The 25,288-nt window shown below is 50.5% G+C and overlaps 2 protein-coding genes across 2 annotated transcripts; both read right to left on the bottom strand.

Annotated features, from left to right (window-relative positions):
• Positions 1-2,226: 2,226 nt before the first annotated feature.
• LOC115385030 (double-stranded RNA-specific editase 1-like) lies at positions 2,227-6,648 on the bottom strand. The gene is made up of 9 exons (XM_030087110.1): positions 6,645-6,648; positions 5,550-6,412; positions 4,910-5,024; positions 3,641-3,809; positions 3,337-3,509; positions 3,029-3,188; positions 2,738-2,919; positions 2,479-2,657; positions 2,227-2,406 (listed from the first exon to the last, which is right to left on the bottom strand). The coding sequence occupies exons 1-9, from the start codon at positions 6,646-6,648 to the stop codon at positions 2,227-2,229; spliced, it is 2,025 nt and encodes a 674-aa protein (XP_029942970.1).
• A 5,637-nt stretch (positions 6,649-12,285) lies between these two features.
• slx9 (SLX9 ribosome biogenesis factor) lies at positions 12,286-24,658 on the bottom strand. The gene is made up of 6 exons (XM_030087121.1): positions 24,347-24,658; positions 23,317-23,437; positions 21,048-21,116; positions 19,066-19,249; positions 18,862-18,924; positions 12,286-12,925 (listed from the first exon to the last, which is right to left on the bottom strand). The coding sequence occupies exons 1-6, from the start codon at positions 24,572-24,574 to the stop codon at positions 12,799-12,801; spliced, it is 792 nt and encodes a 263-aa protein (XP_029942981.1). The 5' UTR covers positions 24,575-24,658; the 3' UTR covers positions 12,286-12,798.
• Positions 24,659-25,288: the final 630 nt, after the last annotated feature.

Here is a 25,288-nt window from a genome sequence, read left to right as displayed (position 1 = left end):
ATTTTTGCAGAAAATGACATTTTTAACAAAACAGCTTCATAATTTCGGGGTAAACAGTGTTAGTGGAAGCATGTACTATGTTTCCAAAATATTAGGTCAAAATTCCTTCAAAATAAAAGCCCATTTACAACAAAATGAGATCAAGTCATGAAAATCAATGTTATAGAGGAGCAAGATGGATATACTGGTGTTTGCTAAAGTGGAGCACACATGACTATCAAAATAAAAGCCTCACACCCCTTCAAAATAAAAGTCACTTTTTTAAAAAAATGACATTTTTAACAAAGCAGCTTCCTAATTTCAGGTTAAACAGTATTAGTGGAAGCATGTACTACATTTCCAAAATACACGGTCAAAATTCCTTCAAAATAAAAGCCCATTTACAACAAAATGAGATCAAGTCATGAAAATCGATGTTATTGAGGAGCAAGATGGATATATTGGTGTTTGCTAAACTGGAGCACACATGACTATCAAAATAAAAGCCTCACACCCCTTCAAAATAAAAGTCACTTTTTTTTTAAAAATGACATTTTTAACAAAACAGCTTCATAATTTCAGGGTAAACAGTATTAGTGGAAGCATGTACTATGTTTCCAAAATATTAGGTCATAATTCCTTCAAAATAAAAGCCCATTTACAACAGGAAATGAGGTCAAGTCATGAAAATGGTTGTTTATGGAGGAGCAAGGTTCCCAGTGACCGGGACTTCAGTCATCAAGGTGCAAGGACGGCCTCAGTGGGGCCACCTTGCCAGAGGGCGAGGTGCCGTCCAATGCCGCTTGCGGCTTTAATTAGAGGTTGGTACTGGTGCTGGTGGTATCGGTTTGTATCTTTGAGCAGTTCTCAACTCTGAACGTAGAACTCGGCTCGGAGTTGTCGGGCCGTCTTGTCAGCAGAAGCGTTCTGGTCATTTCCAGGATTTCTGGACTGCTGGCAGGTCGAGCCCGTGTGGGAACAGACAAACAAAATCCTGGAAAAGATACCAAAGCAGATATCTCCATGGCTGAGGATCCAAACTGGAAGCAGGATGAAGAAGAAGCTGGAGAAACAGACTTCATTGTTTGAAAAGATGATCTGGAAAGAAGCACTCTGATTGTCCAAGATGAATAAAGAAGAAGAGATGAATACTGTTCAGGTATAGTTATGATAAATATTGTACAATACAGAAACGATTAGGAAAAAGGTCTTATAGAAAGGACAAAGAGAAGGGAGGGGAAGTAGAGAAACAAAGTGTGGCGTCCTACACTGCTGCAGCCACATGGTGGCGCTCTGGCTCCGTTAGTCCTCTGCTCTGGTCAGGTGTCTGGCTGAAGTGTCAGCCTTCAGCCTGCTCCCAGGAGTCCTGAGCTCAGCTCAGCCTCAGAGGACCTCAGAGGACCTCGGGATCTTCAGACCCTCAGAGCCGCCTCCAGAGGAATCACTGGACTTGCTGGATCAGTGACGTTAAAGTTTGGACTCAAAACCAAAGACAGAAAAACAAATGAACTCTTTAACTTCTGTCTCTGCTTGCTGTTTGCATCTGAAAGAAGAAATCACAATGTTTTAAAGCTGCAATAATGGCTGTATAATAATGTAATAATATAATATAATTAAATATATAATAAATATATAATATATAATAAATATATAATAAGTATTATATATACCGTAAATATAAAATAAATATATAATATAATAATGTAATAATGTATAACCAAATAGAGACACTGAAGAGCATTATTTCAACCTACACTTTTCTACAGCAACTTTTTCTCATTTGTTTCCTGATTTCAGATCGTGAACATGTTTTATGGCTCCACGAAAAATTTGATTTCTTTTCTCCTAACAGGTGCAGCAACTTTGTAAAAGAGAAATGATGTCAACCAGTCGAGTTTCACAGGGTTTTTATTTCCAGATATGCTCCAAGATGTGTTGTAGTTGTGTTGCTTTAAGTCTACGTCGTCTGCACGGAGAGAAAATCCGGCAAATTAACTCAAACCAAGGAACACTGAGCAAAGCAACACAAGCCTTTCAACGGAAAATGCAATGTTCTTGTTTCCGAAAACCTTTGTGTTTACATGGAAACATTTGGCAAACAACACAGAAATGCTGAAAATGACCTACTAAGCATGTTGGCCAACAAGTTGGAGCTGTTAGTGGTAGTAGTTAGTTAGTAGCCGTCATACTACGCAGTCTGTACCAGGTCGCCCGAGCTGCCTCGGAGCAGTGTGAAGAGCGGTCCGCTCAGGGACTCCAGGTTCCGAACTGCTCCTGCTCCGGAGGCTTCTTCAGCCAGGAGCCCAGTCCGGACCGCAGGAACGCCAGGAACACCGCCTGCTTGGCGCTGTGGTACTCCACCGCACACTGCTTGGCCTGGTAGTAGCTGCCAGGAGTCCCGGTTCGAATCCTCAGCAGGGAGGACAGCTGCAGGGACACAGAGGGAATTAGCTGTGCTTCAGCGGTGTGTATCAGCATATTCTCAGCAGTATTAGCCACCCTGCAGTGCAGACGCCTCCAGCGGCTGTATAGCTGATGTTTGCAGAGTCTGGACGGTGGACCCAGTTCGTCCCTCCCCGTGGTCGCGTCGACGACCTCTAACCCCGGATCTCCGACGGCCCAGTTGACGCTGAAGTCCGGAGCCTTCCCCGGCTGACGGGCCTCCACGTCGCTGATTCCTAGAGGAGGTGCACAAGTCGTCACACCCGACGCCTTCCCGTAGCGGACGCTAGCAGACGTCAGCAGGACGCCCGCTCACCGCTGAGCAGAGGGCGGTTGAGGACGAAGGAGCCGCTGGGCAGCTCCACGCCGCTGAGCCGACGGTACACGGCTCTGGACAGGTGGTCGGCGTGGTACAGGCTGCCCAGGATGACGCTGGAGAAGTAGATGGGCCGGGTGAAGAAGGTCAACAGGGAGCCCTGGAAGCCGAGAACATTCCACCTGAGGAGGGGGGAGGGGGAGGAGGCTGGTGACAAATGACGCCAACGCTCCACTAGACTCCTCTGAGCTGAGGCTGAGGCTGGAGGACCGCCGCTCCTCCTGAACCCACCTGGCCAGCTTGTCGCTGCAGGACATGGTGAGCAGCTTCTCCCCCTGAACCACCCCGGAGCTTCCAGAAGCCACCGGAACCGGAACGGTTCCTTCACCGGACTGGATCTTGGTGCGCAGCAGACCGCGGGTCTTCCTGGCTGGAGGCCTGTGTGCCTGATCTACCACCAACGAAGAAGACAAGAAGAAAGACATTCAGAAAAAAACATTTAAGAAAATGACTATACATCAATTTATATTTTGATTATTTATATATAGTATTTTTGTCATTTCTAGTTTTGCTTTTTCTGATATAAATGTGACGCTGACCGTCTCCTCCGTGGGCTCCATCCACTGCCACCTCGTGAGGAGAGAAGATCCGGGCGTCTCCGCACGGCGAGGCGCTGACGTACAGGTGGAACTGGACGCCGTCTCTCAGGCGGAAGCCTCGGCCGTCCTCGCTCCTCATGAACACAGACCTCTGGTGCTCATCTTCATCGTCACTGCACACAGAAAACGGTGTATTGGCAATGTGTTGGAGTGCTGTTACAGGTGACTGGCGCCAGAGCGTTCTCAGAAAGTTGTGTGAAACGGTTGCCGTAGAAACGGCCCCGGGGCTGAAAAGCCAGCGTACCAGAGGAAGACCTCCAGCTGGGAGTACAGGAATCTGACCACGGAGCGGCGAGCCACCACCTCGGCGTGGCAGTCGTTCAAAGCCAGGCCGCGGCGGCTCAGGTGGTCGCTGCTGATGCACTTTGACCCCGTGGACACACAGATGACCTGAGCCTGCCGCACATCCGGGCCTCCAGGGAAGAAGAGTTTCCGGTTAGCGAGACATTTGGAAAACGATGTTTCCACAGAAACGGCAGAAACGGTTTGCTGTTTCCTCTTCCGATGTTCAAACATGAGAATTCCAGTCCTCCAAACGATCCTTTCTGATTCGACGTGTCCAAAATCTCTCTTTTCTTCTTCACAGTCACGGTATAAGTTCAGTTTATCTTAAATGCTATTCCGGTGACTGTCCCGCTTTCAGTCCAAGACTTTTATAAACACCATGCCAAACATTTGAGTATGGACTCTATGCACTTCTTCACCACTTCCTGAACTTCAGGAGGCTCCTTGTTTCCTGCAGGTGTGTCTGACCAATACTGTTGTTGTTACAGAGGTCAGGGACACCTGGATTAATCAGCTCGTCCTATCATGAAAGACAGGAAACAAGGAGCCTCCTGAAATTCAGGAAGTGGTGAAGTTGTGCATAGAGTCCATTGGGTTATCTGTGTTGTTCAGTACTGTTCTGCTGGTAAATAAAGTCACTTTTCTTTCAGGAGATGTAGCCCAATCTGTGTCCAGCAGCTCGTGAAGGGCAGATGATTCCTCATGAATTTATTTATTAAAGCCACTAGATGGTGCTGTCAAGAAATGTTGGAAAGCACACTTCACTGTCAGTCCTTCAGCCGCCGTCCTCAAACCAACAGTCCCATTTTCGTTTTCAAAAGGCTGCACTTTCAGTGGTTCCGAGCACCGTTGACATGGAAACAGAGATCTGGAACTCTGAAAGTTTTTCATTTTGACTTGAGATCGCCGCCTAGTGAATCTCAGGAGAGGTTTTTCTGGGGTTTTAGTGAAACTTGAGGCTGAAATCTAAAATAAACTGTAGTTTCAAGTCCCCATTGTGAAGTTCAGTGGCTTATTGATTCAAAGCTGTTCAGTCAGTCACATTTCCAATAACTGGTGCCCATATTTTAATTACATAAATTGAATTAAAATAAATCTATATATTAAATTTAAATGATTATGGAAAATATATTAACGTAGTTACATAAATTAGATTACTTTCTTCAATTCTTTCTATTGAAAGTCAGCATTTAAAAACCCTGTCTGGGAATGAGTGAACGCTCCATACCTGTTGTCATGACGACGCCGGCCAGGACTTTCCGTCGCGCATGCGGAGACGTGAAGTTGTCGGTCAGTTCACCGAACTTGTCAACAACGAGACGAGAAACGGTGTCGGCGAGGACCTGAAGGGGGCAATCACACTTTTCAAGTCCGGTTTGCGTGAGACGAGAGGAAGCGAGGGAGAGGACGGGGCTGAAGTGGAGCAGCCGTTTGTTCACACCAGCTTACGCAATATTTTCAAGTGAAAGTTTAAAAACTTCAAAGCATTTCGGGATTCTATTCACACGGCGGTGGTCTTTTGAAAAACGTTCCAACTGTGTCTTGATAGAAACGTGGAAAACGCAACTGTAAAAAGAGGTAGAAACACAACTCTTCGAACCCCCCCAAGTGCGTCTCTGGGAACGGGGAAAGGACAACTTTGTGAAAACACTCCCTGGAAACAGGTAAAATTCTAATTTTTGAAAACTCTTAAGAGTCTGGTCGCATTGGAAATTGGGGAAAACATGACTTTCTGATTGAAACATCGCCATGGAAACAAGACGTGTGAACTGACTGGTCCACTCTCATAGCCGTCGTCACAGATTACTGGGGTTCCCCTGCTGGTCAACATGATTCCAGCGAGGGGGCGTGGCCCGGCTGCCCTGTACCTGTGGCAGGTGGAGCTGTGGACCCTCTCGGGGGACGGGCTGCCGTGACGGTTCCAGGTCCGGCTGCAGGTGAAACAGGGCCGTCAGGGCGGCCTGTGCCGCCCGGGCCTTGGCCAGCCTCTTGTTCCGTCCGGAACCACGGAAGGTCCGACCCTCCACCACCAGCGACACTACAAAGTTCTTGGCGTGGCTCCGCCCACTCTCCGACAGCAGGCGGTACTGGAGTCCGGGCCGCAGTTCGTTCAGGGTCATGATGGGGTTCTTGCGGGGGATCGGGGCGGATAATTCTGACCCTGCGGCTCTGACAGAACCGTGAGAGGGGTTGTCTGGAGGCACGGACGTCTCAGAGGCGTTGAAGAGCGCATGCGAGAAGTCGACCCAGTCCAAGGTGAAGTCCACCCGGCTCGAGGTGAAGTCAGCCCGGTTCGAGGTGAAGTCCACCCGGCTCGAGGTGAAGTCCACCCGGTTCGAGGTGAAGTCGGATGTCGGAGTCCGGAGCTGGATGAAGGAGCGAAGAGCCGTCTCTGCCGCGTCCTGCTTGGCGCTCTTCTTGTTAGGCCCGGAGCCCCGAAACATCCGGCCGTCCACCTCCACGCTCATGACGAAGAGCGGCGCGTGGACCGGACCGCTCCGGGACTCCAGCCGGTACGGCAGCCCGGGCCTCAGCTCGTTCAGACGCGTCAGGGCGTTCTTGGGCGGCGCGGTCGTCTTTCGCTTCTTGGGTTTGTACCCGTGTGGACGCGTGCGCCTGCCCTCACCCTCCTCTGATGGACGCTTCTTCCCATTGGCCGGGGCCGGAACGCCTCGTCTGGAGAAGACGCTGTAGGAGTTCTGGCTTTCCTTCACTCCGGTACTGCCGGAACCTGCAGGACCCAGAGAGAAGAACACGACAGACAAGCTGATTCTCCTTTCTGAAAGCATGAGTACCAATACAGCGCTCTCACCCTGAGCTGTCTGCTGATTACTGACTGGCTTACATATTGAATTGAATTGAATTGAACAGAAAGTCATTTATTTGTCCCACAGGGGTGATTACGATGTCAAGTAAAACTGCTTTCTACTGACAGCAAGAGAAACAAATGGGAGGTTTGGTACTCATGCTTTCAGCTCCGTTGTCCTCTGAGGTGATGAACGGCGTTGCTCCGGTTCCACTTGTGGGAAACACAGTCCTGTCACATCATGAACGCCTCCTGTTCACAAGGCGTCTTTGTGTTATTATTTCTAAGATGTGTATGCAGTGATGTCAAAAAAACCCGAATTATTTAAAATAAGATGCATGCTTCTTGTGAATTAAGCTTTTACAGTTTTTCACAATTGCTAAAACACATTTCTTGAAACCTCCATCCTTTTTCTCAAAACTTTAAACACAAATCCAGAAATCCACACTACATTCACAAAACCTCAGACATTTCTGTCAAAATCAAATTATCGCCTCAAAACCAGTTCTCCTGTGATCAAAACCACACTATGTGTTCAGATCTCACACACAGCAGGTAGAAACATCTTCACCTCAGATCGTTCATTAGACTCTACATGAAATAACTGAGGACACAGCAGCAGTCCACACTCTGAAACCTGCTGGTTATTTTCCCAACACATTCTCTGGGCAGCCCTGGATTTTGTGCAGATTGGGTCACTTTTACCCAAAATGAGGTGAGAAGAGAAGAATCACCGTTTTGAACACTCCTGCAGCTCCTTCTCTTTCTTGCATCTGGAGGCTTCTGGAACAAACGCAACAGAAAACTGGAGTCCTGTGTTCTCAGAGGATTATTGAAATGGCTCAGAAGGAAAACACATATGGCATAGCTCTCCCTGTGCACATGTGTGGCTGTGGCTCAGTTGGTAGAGTGGTTGTTCAGCTGATGTGAGGTTGTTAGTTCAAATCTTTTCCTCTACATGTCAATGAACTGCACTGAACTCCAGCTGGCTTCCAGTGGAGGGTTTGGCAGTCTTGCATGGCAGAGGGAACTTGTGTCTGAATTCTAAGGGATTACATTTTTACTGTAAAGTAACCTTCCCAGACCCGCTGATAAATCTTGACCCAGCATCAGGGTCAACTCTTCAACCCAAACAGCTGCTGGGTAGAAATAACCCAGCTTTGGCTCGGTCCCTTTTGGACCCAGCGCTGGGTCAGCAGTGTCACCCAGTGTGGGTTATTTTTACAGTAACCAGCAGTTTTCAGAGTGTGTAGCACAGAACATGTTTATTTTACGCATTGTAAATGCATTACAGTTTTTCACAATTGCTAAAACACATTTCTTGAAACCTCCATCCATTTTCTCAAAACCTTAAACACAAATCCAAAAATCCACACTGCATTCACAAAAACCTCAGACATTTCTGTCAAAACCGAATTATCGCCTCAAAACCAGTTCTCTTGTGATCAAAACCACACTATGCGTTCAGATCTCACACACAGCAGGTAAAAACATGTTCACCTCAGATCGTTCATTAGACACTACATGAAATAACTGAGGACACAGCAAGCAGTCCACACCTTTAAACCTGCTGGGTTCTTTTCCCATTAACCCATTTCCTGGGTAGCCCTAGATTTTGTGCAGATTTGGTCACTTTTACCCAAAATTAGATGAATTGTGTCGACCCAGCAGAGTGAGTTGATGATTTGAACAAAATCACCATTTTGAACACTCCTGCAGCTCCTTCTCCTTCTTGCATCTGGAGACTTCTGGCAACAAACGCAACAGAAAACTGGAGTCCTGTGTTCTCACAGAAGATTACTGAAATGGCTAAGAAGGAAAAGACATATGACATCCCTCTCCTTATGGATGTGTGGCTGTGGTTTAGTTGGTAGAGTGGTTATCTTATAGTTGTGAGGTTGTTAGTTCAAATCTTTTCCTCTACATGTCAATGAACTGCACTGAACCCCAGCTGGCTTCCAGTGGAGGGTTTGACAGCCTTGCAGGGCAGAGGGCACGTGTTTCTGAATTCTGAGGGTTTACATTTTTACTGTAAAGTAACCTTCCCAGACCCGCTGATAAATCTTGACCCAGCATCAGGGTCAACTCTTCAACCCAAACAGCTGGGTAGAAATAACCCTGCATTGGCTCAGTCCCTTTTGGACCCAGCGCTGGGTCAGCAATTCCACCCAATGTGGGTTATTTTTACAGTAACCAACAGTTTTCAGAGTGTGTAGTGCACAGAAAATTTTTATTTTACATATTGGAAATGCATTTAGGAAAAAAAAAAAAAGCATCTAAGTCAAAGTGATATCTAAATTCACAGTCATAACAAAAAATAAATGCATAACAAAAACACACTACTGCATGGTCCCGGTCCTGGAGATTCAGTCTCCAGCATCTTGTCTCTGTGCGCTCTTGGTCTGATCACATCATTAGAAATATGTGTGTTCAATTTTGAGTTGTTGTGTGTAAAAGATGACAGCTGTGTTGGAGTTGTGTTCACATTTTGCTGCCAGTGATTACAATTTTGCAAAAATGTTGTGAAATGTGTTTAGTGACTGAGAATGAGTCTGAGGTTTAGCAAATTGAGCACAGGACCTGAACAGAGTTTAAGTTTTTGCCAAAAGAGTGTTTGATTCAAAAAATGAGTTTAGGCCCCTGAGAGTTTGGTTCAGGCAGTGGGGTTTAGTGATTTAGCTATTGTGAAAAACTGTAATAAGGAAATCAATTTTATGAAAATGCAGAAAACAAATACATCCAGTGTACTGACATCTATCTGTAACACACTGTCTATACATCACATTCAGACTTTGTTGTTTATCTTTTATATAATTTAGATTTTAATTATATATTTAATTAATTTAATTTTGGAGTAAAATAAATCCAGAAATATTTAGCTGGATTTAAAAGAATTATTTATATTCAAAGCGCTATTTTCCTTATATTTCCAGAAATCTTCAGATTCTGGTGTAGATGACGTGATGTGAAATTATTCCTCCGTTGAACACTTTTTGGAATCTAGTCAAAGTAGAGCTCTGAAAGAGGAGTTCAGGAATTAATTTGAAAGTGATTTCAGAGGTTTTTTAATTGTTTAAAAAGAGAAGAGCTTCTCATCTGTATTTTAATTTTGCTTTAAGTATCTCTGAATCTGTTTGAAACAGAGATGTTGTAGTTATGTAGTTCCAGACTCAAAAGACAGACACATGCAAAAACAAGTGACTCTATGAAGACTAATATACTAATAGAAGTAGCATGTTAGTGTATTATATTAGTCTAGCAGACTAATATTGACTAATACACACACACACACACACACACACACACACACACACACACACACACACACACACACCTTGCAAATGAATTTAAAGAAATCTATATGTTATATAAATGTTCACAAATTGTAATTCAGACATTCTACTTATCCATGGAAGAGCTGGAACGCAGGCTTGTCTCCAGCTATCGAGGGTCCCAGGCTGTCATCGTCCTGATTTATTTCAACTAAAGAATTTGTCATCAAATGAATGATCTGGAGCAATTAGTCAGATCTTTTGTTTTTTTTTAAACAGAGAATAGATTTTGTTCTCCCGCTGAATTGTCTTTCCATGTTTTCAACCTTCTCACACTATAAAAATCAAAACCATTTGTATTGTCTTCATTGATAAATTCACTTCCATCATCATCCGTCCAAATAAATAGACTGAAGTTGGAATTCCTCCGTGAGCAATAAAATCCACATTATGAGCCGGTTTCTGCCCTGAGATGTTGGAAATATTCGATTTAAAATATTAGAGAAGCGTTGATGAAGGAGAGAAACTCACTGAGCAGGAGATGGAACATCCAGACGAGGAAGAGGAGAGAGAAAGACTGAGAGAGGAAGAGGAGGAGAGACACTGAGGGAGGAGGAAGAGGAGGAGGAGGAGGAGAGACACGGCGGGGGGCGGGGTGGCTAAGGGAGGAAGAGGAAAACCTAGCTACCTTCATCTGAACGGAGGAAGACAGGACTTCTAAGAGTCATGGGAACATGGAGAGGCGCTCCATGGAGTGGAGAGCTTTGACAAGTGGAAGTAAAGAGAGATGTGGTGAAACCCTGAACCTCACCGTGAAGCACGGTGGAGGCAGCATCATGCTGCTCCGTCCAATCCGCCGGAGCTGGAGACTACAGCTCCATGAGAGCTGACTCTGAGGGAGACCAGAGCCTGAACCGGTGGAGACGGAGTCCACGGGACTGCAGATAGGAGTCGACAGAGGCCCGACTCAGGAGCCTTGTTTCCACAGCGCCTATTCTGATGGTGCAGCACGGTACAGTTTGGTGCTGAACAGGACAGGTCGGTCCTGCATGGTACAGTTTGCTCCTGAACGGTACTGCAGTCAGCAGTCTGAATGCCGGCGGGTTGTGAGCACAGCGAGCGTGGCGCTTCACTCCGTCCGGCGCTCCTCGGCAGCTCTGCTCGGTCCAGACTGAAGCCCAGAGCCTGGACAACGTTCTGCTCCTGAACAGCGCCGTCCTAACGGCTCCTCTGGAGCACAGCATCTGAACGCCGTCAGCAGACCGGCGCTCTGCGGTGCCGACATTAAAAAAAGAAAAACCAACGGGTTAAACCAGCCAAAGTGTGTAAAGCTGCTCATGCAGACGAGTTCAGAGTTTCTCCAGCTGACGACCTGTTGAAACACGGCGTTCTGACCAGAGTGACGGCGGTGCTGGAGCTTCTGCCTGTGGAACCCATACTGGAGAACCTGGAACCTCAACGCAGGAGAACCAAGAAGTGGTCCGGGTTGAGCACGGGTCTTTGATTTGTATTTCAGCAGAACTCAGAACTATCCTCAGTGGAAATGCATGACAACCCAACCTGCACCTGAAGAACCACCAGAGGAGGCGCTGTGGAAACCAGGCTTTAGCCCTCTGAACCGGTGGAGGCAGAGCCCACTGGAGTGCAGATACAGGACCGTCTTGACCCAGGAGGGAGGACTGCGGGACCAGAACCTGAACTGAAAGTCTTCAGCAGATGGACAAGTCACTGTCCAGAGTCTGACTCCTACTGACCATCTGCACTCCGCTGGGTTCCTCCCTCCACGACTCTCACCTGTCGTTCCGACCTCTGTGGCTCCTGGCGGTTTGGTTCTACCGCTCTGTCCTGTTTGGTTCTCATTTTCCTTCCACTTCGGGTCATCTGGTTCTGTTTGAAACTGAATTCCATTTGTCACGTAGCAAGCTGTGCAGTAAAACAGGTATGAACACTTCTGTAACGCTCAGAACAGTGAGAGCCGAGCGGCGTGACCCGGAGCGGCGGTGTGTCGACCTTCCCGCTGTGCAGGGAGCTGCTAACAAACAGAGCTGATGACTTTAATTTGACACTGAGCCCCTCATCAATTATTCATCCGTCCTAATGGCGGCTGGAGCAGCGGCAGCATTGATCATGTTCCTCCTCCTCCCCCACCCTGGTTCCTGTTCCATCTGCTGGCTCCTCTCTCTGGTTCCTACTGTTCTGTGCCCCAGGTTCTCCTCCGTCAGTTGTTCCAACCTGTGGTCCTGGGCCCACTTGTGGAACAGCTGATGGTCTCAGCAGTCCAAACTGATATGAACAGACATTAAAGTGACAGAACAAGACGGGTTCTAACAGGTTCTGGAGTTCAGGTCCTCCTTGTGTCAGCCAATCGGGGACCAGAGTGGAAATGAAGAGGTTGAGAACCAGCGTTCCAGATCAGGTCACACTTCAGAAATGTTTCGGTTCCCAGCAAATGAACCTCATCTGAGCCACAGAAGCTCTGGAACCTCCAAGAAGACAGAACAGCTGGTGAGCTTCTGTACAGACGGAGTTTTAATTGTTTAACAAGTGAAGGTTAAACCAGCAGCAGGTTCTTCACTTCCTCCACTTGAACCTGGATCAGAACAGGGCCCGTCATTTTACAGCTTCATCAAACAACTGAAAAGATGAAAAACTTCCACTCTTTATGGAAGATGTGTCAATACAACTCTTTCTTTTTAACTTCATCTTCTATAATGTGACTCGGGATTAGAGCTGAGAGCAGTCATTTAGAAATTGCGTCTTTAGGAATAATCCAGAATAAGAAAATATATCTTCAGACAGGCGATGCTCTTCTGCGTGTGCTGAGAGGGTCGGATGTTCACGTTGTCACCGCAGACGATGGATTCATGGCTTCAGTCTGCTGGAGGCTGGGATCAGAACACATGGAGCACAGACTCCTGTCCATCTGACGCTCCTCCGTCCGGAGACGACCACGTTCCGTCTGCGTCCGGAGCGAGGGGTCACCGCTTCACCTCCCGGCTCAGACGAGGCTGGCTGCGCTCGGCGGTGGCGGTCGGGCTGCTAGCTGGGCCGCTGCTCTTCCTCCTGCCTCATCCTCTTCCTCAGCTGCTCTCCGATGTCCAGCAGAGGGTTGGTTTTAGTGGAGAGAGTCTTCAGCGAGTCCGAGAAGAGGCTGCTCTCCGCCTCCCTGCAACAGCGGCACAGACACACCGTTACAGGGCGTCACAGGGAGCGCTGCAGTGTAACCTGGCAGCATTACAGCGTCACGCTGCAGCGCCACACCGTCCGCAGTGCACCGGTGTTTCAGCGCTACACAGCAGCGTCACACTGCAGCACTACAACACACTATTCAAGCAGTGCTACGGTGAATCTTGGCAGCAGCACGACAGCATTTCGTGGCAGAGCTACACCGCAACGTGAAGCCATTGCAGTACAATGCTCCCTACCGAACACACAGTGGGTGGCAACATCGCACAGCAACACCGTACTGCAACCAGCCGGCACCACACTGTGACGGGGCAGTGTGCAACGCGACCGCCGTAAGGCGGCGGCATTAAGCTGTAAGGTGGCAGCGTCAGGCCATAAGGCGGCGGCGGCGTTCAGCCGTAAGGCGGCGATGTTTAGCCATAAGGCGGCGACATTTAGCTGTAAGGCGGCGGCGTTAAGCTGTAAGGCGGCGACATTTACCCGTAGGGCGGCGGCGTTCAGCCGTAAGGTGGCAGCGTCAGGCCATAAGGCGGCGGAGGCGTTCAGCTGTAAGGCGGCGACGTTTAGCCATAAGGCGGCGACATTTAGCCGTAAGGCGGCGATGTTTAGCCGTAAGGCGGCGATGTTTAGCCGTAAGGCGTCGACATTTAGCTGTAAGGCGGCGGCGTTCAGCCGTAAGGTGGCAGCGTTTAGCCATAAGGCGGCGACATTTAGCTGTAAGGCGGCGGCGTTCAGCTGTAAGGCGGCGATGTTTAGCCGTAAGGCGGCGACTTTTAGCCGTAGGGCGGCGGCGTTCAGCCGTAAGGTGGCGATGTTTAGCCATAAGGCGGCGACATTTAGCTGTAAGGCGGCGATGTTTAGCCATAAGGCGGCGACATTTAGCTGTAAGGCGGCGGCGTTAAGCTGTAAGGCGGCGACATTTACCCGTAGGGCGGCGGCGTTCAGCCGTAAGGTGGCAGCGTCAGGCCATAAGGCGGCGGAGGCGTTCAGCTGTAAGGCGGCGACGTTTAGCCATAAGGCGGCGACATTTAGCTGTAAGGCGGCGGCGTTAAGCTGTAAGGCGGCGACATTTACCCGTAGGGCGGCGGCGTTCAGCCGTAAGGTGGCAGCGTCAGGCCATAAGGCGGCGGAGGCGTTCAGCTGTAAGGCGGCGATGTTTAGCCGTAAGGCGGCGATGTTTAGCCGTAAGGCGGCGATGTTTAGCCATAAGGCGGCGATGTTTAGCCATAAGGCGGCAGCGTTTAGCCATAAGGCGGCGACATTTAGCTGTAAGGCGGCGGCGTTCAGCCGTAAGGCGGCGATGTTTAGCCGTAAGGCGGCGACGTTTAGCCGTAAGGCGGCGATGTTTAGCCATAAGGCGGCAGCATTTAGCCATAAGGCGGCGACATTTAGCTGTAAGGCGGCGGCGTTCAGCCGTAAGGCGGCGATGTTTAGCCGTAAGGCGGCGATGTTTAGCCATAAGGCGGCGATGTTTAGCCATAAGGCGGCAGCGTTTAGCCATAAGGCGGCGACATTTAGCTGTAAGGCGGCGGCGTTCAGCCGTAAGGCGGCGATGTTTAGCCGTAAGGCGGCGACGTTTAGCCGTAAGGCGGCGATGTTTAGCCATAAGGCGGCAGCATTTAGCCATAAGGCGGCGACATTTAGCTGTAAGGCGGCGGCGTTCAGCCGTAAGGCGGCGATGTTTAGCCGTAAGGCGGCGACGTTTAGCCGTAAGGCGGCGACATTTAGCTGTAAGGCGGCGATGTTTAGCCGTAAGGCGGCGATGTTTAGCCATAAGGCGGCAGCGTTTAGCCATAAGGCGGCGACATTTAGCTGTAAGGCGGCGGCGTTCAGCCGTAAGGCGGCGATGTTTAGCCGTAAGGCGGCGACGTTTAGCCGTAAGGCGGCGATGTTTAGCCATAAGGCGGCAGCGTTTAGCCATAAGGCGGCGACATTTAGCTGTAAGGCGGCGGCGTTCAGCCGTAAGGCGGCGATGTTTAGCCGTAAGGCGGCGACATTTAGCTGTAAGGCGGCGATGTTTAGCCGTAAGGCGGCGACGTTTAGCCATAAGGCGGCGACATTTAGCTGTAAGGCGGCGATGTTTAGCCGTAAGGCGGCGACATTTAGCTGTAAGGCGGCGATGTTTAGCCGTAAGGCGGCGACATTTAGCTGTAAGGCGGCGATGTTTAGCCGTAAGGCGGCGACATTTAGCTGTAAGGCGGCGATGTTTAGCCATAAGGCGGCGATGTTTAGCCGTAAGGCGGCGACATTTAGCTGTAAGGCGGCGATGTTTAGCCATAAGGCGGCGACATTTAGCTGTAAGGCGGCGATGTTTAGCCGTAAGGCGGCGATGTTTAGCCATAAGGCGGCGACAATTAGCTGTAAGGCGGCGACATTTAGCCGTAAGGCGGCGACATTTAGCTGTAAGGCGGCGATGTTTAGCTGTAAGGCGGCGACATTTAGCTGTAAGGCGGCGATGTTTAGCTGTAAGGCGGCGATGTTTAGCCATAAGGCGGCGACATTTAGCTGTAAGGCGGCGATGTTTAGCCATAAGGCGGCGACATTTAGCTGTAAGGCGGCGATGTTTAGCCGTAAGGCGGCGATGTTTAGCCATAAGGCGGCGACAATTAGCTGTAAGGCGGCGACATTTAGCCGTAAGGCGGCGACATTTAGCTGTAAGGCGGCGATGTTTAGCTGTAAGGCGGCGACATTTAGCTGTAAGGCGGCGATGTTTAGCTGTAAGGCGGCGATGTTTAGCCATAAGGCGGCGACATTTAGCTGTAAGGCGGCGATGTTTAGCCATAAGGCGGCGACATTTAGCTGTAAGGCGGCGATGTTTAGCCGTAAGGCGGCGATGTTTAGCCGTAAGGCGGCGACATTTAGCTGTAAGGCGGCGACGTTTAGCCGTAAGGCGGCGACATTTAGCCGTAAGGCGGCGACATTTAGCTGTAAGGCGGCGATGTTTAGCTGTAAGGCGGCGACATTTAGCTGTAAGGCGGCGATGTTTAGCTGTAAGGCGGCGATGTTTAGCCATAAGGCGGCGACATTTAGCTGTAAGGCGGCGATGTTTAGCCATAAGGCGGCGACATTTAGCTGTAAGGCGGCGATGTTTAGCCGTAAGGCGGCGATGTTTAGCCATAAGGCGGCGACAATTAGCTGTAAGGCGGCGACATTTAGCCGTAAGGCGGCGATGTTTAGCCGTAAGGCGGCGACGTTTAGCCATAAGGCGGCGACATTTAGCTGTAAGGCGGCGACGTTTAGCCGTAAGGCGGCGACATTTAGCTGTAAGGCGGCGATGTTTAGCTGTAAGGCGGCGACATTTAGCTGTAAGGCGGCGATGTTTAGCTGTAAGGCGGCGATGTTTAGCCATAAGGCGGCGACATTTAGCTGTAAGGCGGCGATGTTTAGCCGTAAGGCGGCGATGTTTAGCCATAAGGCGGCGACATTTAGCTGTAAGGCGGCGATGTTTAGCCATAAGGCGGCGACATTTAGCTGTAAGGCGGCGATGTTTAGCCGTAAGGCGGCGATGTTTAGCCATAAGGCGGCGACAATTAGCTGTAAGGCGGCGACATTTAGCCGTAAGGCGGCGATGTTTAGCCGTAAGGCGGCGACGTTTAGCTGTAAGGCGGCGATGTTTAGCCGTAAGGCGGCGATGTTTAGCCATAAGGCGGCGACAATTAGCTGTAAGGCGGCGACATTTAGCCGTAAGGCGGCGATGTTTAGCCGTAAGGCGGCGACATTTAGCTGTAAGGCGGCGATGTTTAGCCGTAAGGCGGCGACATTTAGCTGTAAGGCGGCGATGTTTAGCCATAAGGCGTCGATGTTTAGCCGTAAGGCGGCGACATTTAGCTGTAAGGCGGCGACATTTAGCCGTAAGGCGGCGATGTTTAGCCATAAGGCGGCGACAATTAGCTGTAAGGCGGCGACATTTAGCCGTAAGGCGGCGATGTTTAGCCGTAAGGCGGCGACATTTAGCTGTAAGGCGGCGATGTTTAGCCGTAAGGCGGCGACATTTAGCTGTAAGGCGGCGATGTTTAGCCATAAGGCGTCGATGTTTAGCCGTAAGGCGGCGACATTTAGCTGTAAGGCGGCGATGTTTAGCCATAAGGCGGCGACATTTAGCTGTAAGGCGGCGATGTTTAGCCGTAAGGCGGCGATGTTTAGCCATAAGGCGGCGACAATTAGCTGTAAGGCGGCGACATTTAGCCGTAAGGCGGCGACATTTAGCTGTAAGGCGGCGATGTTTAGCTGTAAGGCGGCGACATTTAGCTGTAAGGCGGCGATGTTTAGCCATAAGGCGGCGACATTTAGCTGTAAGGCGGCGATGTTTAGCCATAAGGCGGCGACATTTAGCTGTAAGGCGGCGATGTTTAGCCGTAAGGCGGCGATGTTTAGCCATAAGGCGGCGACAATTAGCTGTAAGGCGGCGATGTTTAGCCGTAAGGCGGCGACGTTTAGCCATAAGGCGGCGACATTTAGCTGTAAGGCGGCGATGTTTAGCCGTAAGGCGGCGACATTTAGCTGTAAGGCGGCGACGTTTAGCCATAAGGCGGCGACATTTAGCCGTAAGGCGGCGATGTTTAGCCGTAAGGCGGCGACGTTTAGCCATAAGGCGGCGACATTTAGCTGTAAGGCGGCGATGTTTAGCCGTAAGGCGGCGACATTTAGCTGTAAGGCGGCGATGTTTAGCCATAAGGCGGCGATGTTTAGCCGTAAGGCGGCGACATTTAGCTGTAAGGCGGCGATGTTTAGCCATAAGGCGGCGACATTTAGCTGTAAGGCGGCGATGTTTAGCCGTAAGGCGGCGATGTTTAGCCATAAGGCGGCGACAATTAGCTGTAAGGCGGCGACATTTAGCCGTAAGGCGGCGACATTTAGCTGTAAGGCGGCGATGTTTAGCTGTAAGGCGGCGACATTTAGCTGTAAGGCGGCGATGTTTAGCTGTAAGGCGGCGATGTTTAGCCATAAGGCGGCGACATTTAGCTGTAAGGCGGCGATGTTTAGCCATAAGGCGGCGACATTTAGCTGTAAGGCGGCGATGTTTAGCCGTAAGGCGGCGATGTTTAGCCATAAGGCGGCGACAATTAGCTGTAAGGCGGCGACATTTAGCCGTAAGGCGGCGACATTTAGCTGTAAGGCGGCGATGTTTAGCTGTAAGGCGGCGACATTTAGCTGTAAGGCGGCGATGTTTAGCTGTAAGGCGGCGATGTTTAGCCATAAGGCGGCGACATTTAGCTGTAAGGCGGCGATGTTTAGCCGTAAGGCGGCGATGTTTAGCCATAAGGCGGCGACATTTAGCTGTAAGGCGGCGATGTTTAGCCATAAGGCGGCGACATTTAGCTGTAAGGCGGCGATGTTTAGCCGTAAGGCGGCGATGTTTAGCCATAAGGCGGCGACAATTAGCTGTAAGGCGGCGACATTTAGCCGTAAGGCGGCGATGTTTAGCCGTAAGGCGGCGACGTTTAGCCATAAGGCGGCGACATTTAGCTGTAAGGCGGCGATGTTTAGCCGTAAGGCGGCGACATTTAGCTGTAAGGCGGCGATGTTTAGCCATAAGGCGGCGATGTTTAGCCGTAAGGCGGCGACATTTAGCTGTAAGGCGGCGATGTTTAGCCGTAAGGCGGCGACGTTTAGCCATAAGGCGGCGACATTTAGCCGTAAGGCGGCGACGTTTAGCCGTAAGGCGGCGATGTTTAGCCATAAGGCGGCGATGTTTAGCCATAAGGCGGCGACATTTAGCTGTAAGGCGGCGGCGTTCAGCCGTAAGGCGGCAGCGTTTAGCCGTAAGGCGGCGGCATTCAGCCGTAAGACGGTGGCGGCGTTTAGCCCTAAGGTTACTACTGTTTTCTGCCGTAAGGCAGCGGCGCCGGCGTTAGGCCACAACGCGGCGGTGTTACACAGGAGTGAAGGAAGAGCAGGAAACAGGAAGCTGCTCACAGGAGTTTGCGTTTGTGGGCGGGTTTCATCTGGCTGAAGTCGGTGGGCGTGGCTCTCTTCACCCTGACAGGAAGGAGAAAAGTCCAACATGTGAGAACAGGCCCAGGACAGCGCTTCATCACATGATCAACACCTGGAGAGGAGTTTCTCCGTTTCTGGAACAGCTGATTTGACTCGACTGACATGGAGCTCCTCCGTACTCACGGTTTGGTCTTCCTGCTCTTGCGGCGAGCGGCAGGGCCGGCGGCGGCGGCGGCGGCGGGCGTGATCAGCAGGCCCAGCTCGGGCAGGGCGTCGGCCAGCGGCCGCATGTCTCCCACCACCGGCGTGGCTCTCCTCTGAGCCTCGGCCCTCTGCCGCTCCTTGGTCTGGATGATGCTGCTGATCTCTGCGGGGGAGGGGAGGACGCACAGTCTCATCACCGCAGCTTCCTGCTGATTCCTGGAAACCGCCGGCCTCCATTACAGCACACACATCGCAGCCATTAGCACTAATTACACACTGGCGGCGGAGTCCGGTTACCCCGGCCCATCCTGCTGGACACCAGACACCAGCACCTCCACCGGCTGCAGCAACCGTTCCCCCTCTCCCGCCGGCCAAAAACCCGCCTGAACCCGCCGACGCCCGGCTCCTCACGGCTCCTCACGGCGGTGGGAAGGCGTTAAACGCCGTTTCCACCCGGGTCGATCCACCCTGCAGCGACCCAGGTTTTAATCGGCTCCGCTCGGCTTCACTGTGAAAGCCAGACTCGGGTCGACGCGGCGATTTACGAGATGACGTCGCCGCAGCGCGGCTACGTTAGCGTGCTAGTTGTTGTTTTTGGACACAGTGTGAGGTTTCCTTTAAGATGAGCCAGCACTGGCAGGACGGCGAGACCAGAGAGCTTCTGATCGCAGGGGAAGAGGAGATTCGTCTCCGCTGCATCGTTTGGCTCGCTGTGCTCCGTCGCGCTGATGATGTCATCAATGTGGGACACCGGCAGCGCGGGAAAACGCTGCTACACAGCTAGCCTGCAGACGATTAGACCCGGGTCTGCAGGCGGTTCTGAGTCGACCCGCTAGTTTCAGTGAGAAATAAAGTCGACAGACCCCTGTTGAAATGCCAGGTTTTCATTACGTAAAAGAATGACAGCAAGACAAATCATTTCCCAACTTCTTCCACCTGCAATGTGACCTATGACCTTTATAACACAGCTGAAAAACTAAGCAGAAATCTTTAAGGGAGGTGAAGTAAAAGTAACAATTGAGATAATGAGGCAGAGTTCAGAATGAACCGATCACATTTAAACTCAGGTTAAACTGGAGTCAGCATTGAAGATCCTCTGATCTGCCCCAAACAAAGCTCAGCTGTTCCAGCAGGGTTCTCCTGACATCCTCCAGCAGCCGTGGTCCAGAGAGCTGCCAGCTTCAGAGGATCTCAGTATTCAGAGATATCAGTCAGCTGAAGGCTGCAGGAGAATTTCCCAGGGATCAAACACACCATGGAGCACAGTGAAGACCGTCACCATCAACACGAGCCAACAGTGACTTTACCAAGAACAGGACAAAACCGATGATAAGACCAGAAGAGAACTCGTCAGGGAGGCTGGCGAGGGGCCAGCAGCAGCACTGAGGAGAGTCCTGGCTGGGGGGGGGGGCGAGACGGGAAAACATCCAAGTCCGGCTTCATATGAAACCTCCAAACACATGTGGGAAAATGTTCTGGTCTGATGGAACCAAGGCTGCACTTTTTGGACATAATTCCAAAAGGTCCATTTGGTGCAGAAACAACAGCACAGCGACAGTGAAGCACGGTGGGGGCAGCATCATGCTCTGGGGCTGGAGCTGGGGCCTCAGTCAGGGTGGATGGAATAATGAACAGTCCAGAATACCAGTCAGTATCGGCACAGAACCTCCGGCCTTCTGAAGAGGAAGCTGGCTGCATATTTATGCAACCAGGTTTATTCATTATATATTTTTCCTTTCAAAGGTTTCAGTGTTTTTCCAGTTGCATTCTACAGGTTGCATTGTATAGGTCACATTAAAGGTGGAATAAGTTGGTAAATTATTTGTCTTGCTTGTCTTACATCAGGAAAACCTGGCATTTCAACCTTAGCGTAACTTTAATTATCCACTGCATGAAACCAGGACTCGGCCACAGCGACAGAAACGACTCACTGCAGACAGAGGAACCAGAGGAACACTCACTGCTGAGCCAGCGCTCCCGCCTCTCCTTCATCTTCTCTTTCTTCGACTTGCTCTTCTTCTCTTCGGGCTCTGCGAACACATGGATTCATGGTTTCATGCTTCTTAACGGTTTTGAGGCATTTCAGGAGAAAATGAGCAGAACCTGAAAACGTCCACTAGCTGGTGCGGTTTGTAGGTTCTGGAATGAATCACGCACACCACAAACACCGAGTGGTGTTTTCTCCACACACACTGTTTGTATGACTCTTTAGAGCAGGGGGGTCAAACTGGTGCCAGGAAGGGGGGGGGGGGGGGGGGGGGGGGGGGGGCGTGGCTGCAGGTTTCCCTTCCAACCAGGCAGGAGCAGCAGACTGCAGTCCTGTCATCAAGCTACCACTGAAGACCTGATGACAGGACTGCAGTCTGCTGCTCCTGCCTGGTTGGAAGGGAAACCTGCAGCCACGCCCCCCCCCCCCCCCCCCCCCCCCCCCTTCCTGGCACCAGTTTGACCCCCCTGCTTCAGAGCGACCCAGTCCACCAGGTTCAGCCACTAAAGCCACGCTGGGCCGAGAGGAAGCAGCAACTCTGGTCAGAGTGTGTCAGAGGGTGCAGGAAGGTGACGGGACAGAGGCGCGCACACACACACACACACACACACACACACACACACACACACACACACACACACACACACACACACACACACACACACACACACACACACACAGAGAGTAACCGGAGCGCCCCTGCAGACCTCAGCAGGTCACTTGTTGCAGCAGTGTGTGGTGGGAGATAGAGATCAGCCTGTCTGAACAGCACAGATAAGATTCAGACAGCAGCTCCACTGCCGCACGGCGCCGGCTGCAGCGCCGCACGGCGCCGGCTGCAGCGCCGCACGGCGCCGGCTGCAGCGCCGCACGTGCACTGCGGGAACCGACGCAAAAAGCGCTAATTACCCGAAACCAGGAGGAAAGTGGGGAAATCCGACTCAGAGGTTCCATTTACTGCACTATGAAGCTGCACCAGGTGCATGCTGGGGGCTGATCAGGATTTCCTTTACAAATAGACAATAAAACAACATTTTGTCCTGAATGGAGGCGTCCATCTGGGTCGTGTCTGCAAACTCCAGTAAAACACAGAGAACGCAACGCAAGAAACACAGACGTCAGGGAAATCCTCAAACCGCCAGAGGTCACAGGTCACCGGTCGTTCTGATGGGGAAATCCACCCTGGTATCGGCCGCGGGGGAAAGCAGCGGCTTATAATCCAGACTTCATGGCATTTCTAGCTGTTGGGGACATTTTTCAGGAGCTCTTGAAGGGGCTTCCTGCTTCTTTCATTTTCTACATCTGGTTTATTCCGGCTGTTTCCCAGACGTAGAACACTTTCAGCTGGGTCAACACTTTCCCCTCCTCTCTTCATTCTTTATTTTTGTCCCTTTATTTTCATTTTCTCAATTGACTTATGATATCAGCTTCCAGTAATTATTAAAGACATTTTATATTACACAGTAAATATTACAATCATGTAGTTTCTTGTTACATATTGACTTGTTTAAATTTAAATCTATACCTTCCTTCCAGATTTGTAGAAAATTATTGACAAAGCTCATTCAAACTATTCATCAGTCAATCTCAAATGAGAAAGAAAGAGGGTTCAGTCCCTTGTGCTGGTCACTCCAACAGGCTGAACACGCCACCCAGTGGCCACATGAGGAGGTGCAACACCACCCTTCACAATAGAACATGCCGGTGTTAATCCCATCATGCAGTTAGAGTCAGCTCCAGGCTCAAAGGAAAGGAAAGAAGGGAACAGGTGGAAGGTTCAGCTCTCCGTCTCGTGTGTGAGGAGGTCGCTTCGTCCTGCTGTCACTCAGTCAGCATGGCAGCGCTGTGCAAAAGAAAACTGGATTTGATGTAGACACTGTGTTGAGCTTTTTCTGTCTGTGTTCTCCCACCATTAACGTTAAGTGTATCGTCCTCTGCAGTGTGTGTGTGTGTGTGTGTGTGTGTGTGTGTGTGTGTAGTTTCATTACAGAAACAACCAACAGCACCAACTCGTGGCCCCGCATGCTAACTACCATGCTTTCGATGTTTCTGCTGTTTCCATGGAAACGGTCATCGCTGTCTTGGAAACACAAAACTTTTCTGAAACAAAACGTTGAGTTTCTGGGAGAGAGCGCTCTGCTGACAGCTGTAACGTTACCGTGGAAATGGTTCCTCGCTTTTCCGAAGAAAAGAGTCATTTCCAGCCGAAGCCGGGCCCGACGTGGATCTGAGGGACGCCTCACCTTTCCTCACTGCTGCTGGAACATCTGCACTCTCCTCGAACCGCAGGCTCTGCACCAGAGCTTCTGGACTGATCCTGGTTCCCGCAAAGATGCCCGAGGGGAAGGAGAGGCCTGCCACCGCCTGTGGACGGACACACACACACGCACACACACACTATTCAGACCGTGTTGGACTGAGCTGTGCTGACTCTCGTGGTGTAGACGTGCTCAGCAGCAGTGATCGGAGGGGAGGATCCTCATCCAACATGGCGGCCACAGTTACAGTCGCTCTGCGGCATTTCTCACTTCACTACCGACTCTGAGCCGACGCTCACTCAGGTGTTCTCATCACCGCAGCAGTCGCTCATTCCTCCCAGCAGCCTGCAGATGTTTTCAGACAGGCTTTCAGAACACGATCACGTTCTCATGTCGGACCGCTCTGCCAGCGGAACGATGAGTACTGGACCAAACCAGCAGTCCTCGGTCCATTGTCTTGAGTTCTTACATACAAAAATGTTGAAGCAGTTGTCAAAATCTGTCCCTCGGATCCTGCAGACGGTGGATCCACCGCTCCAGGAGAGACGTCCCCCAGAGCATTAAGATAAACTCACTGTTAGGTGGACGAGCATGTGTCCAGACAGACAAACATCTGGATGTACATGCATCACCTACAGTTCTGTGAATGTTGCACGTTCAAATCCAACATCTACGGCCCTGCTGTTTCCAGCTGTGCCTAAAGTTAAAATACAACAATGTTTAATTTACTGCAGTTTTCAAAAGGCTGTGTAAATAGAATGCAGTGCTGTCTGGAGCGCCACCAGGACCGGACTGTTTAAAGTCACGTGGTGCAGCTGCAGCCCTCTGATTGGTCCATAAACCATAAGCTGTCAGAACTCCTAATGACTTCCTAAAGGAGTCAGCTTCAGTCTGCCGGCTTTAAACACACACTACAGCCTGCACGTGCAGGACTGGCCGGACCACAGCCGGACCACAGCCGGACCACAGCCGGCTGTCGGGGACGAGTTTCAAGTAGTTAGAGAGAGTTTCTGACCTGTGCAGCTCCGCCCGGGTCCTTGCTCGGAGCTCCGCCGCCCCCCGGAGCCCCTCCGCCGCCCCCCGGAGCCTCTCCGCCGCCTCCCGGAGCCTGACCGCCGGCCCCCGGGGCTCCAACGGGCAGCCCCGGAGGCTCCGGCCCGCTCCCAGAGAGGCTGTCCGGGCTCAGCAGCCGCACCGCGTCCTGGTGGAGCTTCTGCCGGACGCGTTTAATCTTCCCTACCATGTTTACGTCTCCGAGGCTCCCAGTCCGCACGTGTTTACCACAGAAGAAGAACGCGGCAACAATACTTCCGCCAGGGATGCGTCACTTCCGGGCTTCTTCTTCGTCTTCCTGTCCTGGCAGTCTGGATGCCGTTCGGCACATTGCTGCCTCTCGCAGGTTCTTTGCGGTAGTGCAGTCAGTTGAACTGAATTGAATTGAATTCCTTTGTTTGTCCCGCAGGGGGACATTTCAGAGTTACTGCAGCACAGCGTAGAAAAGAAATAGAAAAATTACAAAGCCCAACCACACATAGAAAAAATTAAACCTCATGGAGTATACATTTATTATAGATATAATTAAATAACAGACATAAACTGACCAACATAATTAAATATTACATATAATTAAGTTATACATAATTAAATAGAATTTATTTATTTTTTTTAGGACAGATATAATTCAGTAACAGAGAACAGATATAAATTAAATATAATTTACATATAGATCTAAGATATATATAATTAAATAAATAACAAATATACACTAGCAGATACAAATAAGACATAATTAAAATATACATTTAAAGCTAGGGTCGACGATCTTGGAAAACGAGCATGTAGCATGAATGTAGCATCTCCCCAAGGCTCCGCCCTGCTCCCACCCCATTGGAGGAGCTCCCGTTGGGAGCGAACGCACTGGACGCGGAAGTGCCGCGCGCGCCACGCGCTCAAGCGC

This window comes from Salarias fasciatus, unplaced genomic scaffold (assembly GCF_902148845.1).
Source record: "Salarias fasciatus unplaced genomic scaffold, fSalaFa1.1, whole genome shotgun sequence".
Lineage (NCBI taxonomy): Eukaryota > Metazoa > Chordata > Actinopteri > Blenniiformes > Blenniidae > Salarias > Salarias fasciatus.
Note: the sequence above shows the minus strand (reverse complement) of the source record. Positions and strands in the feature narration are given on the sequence as shown.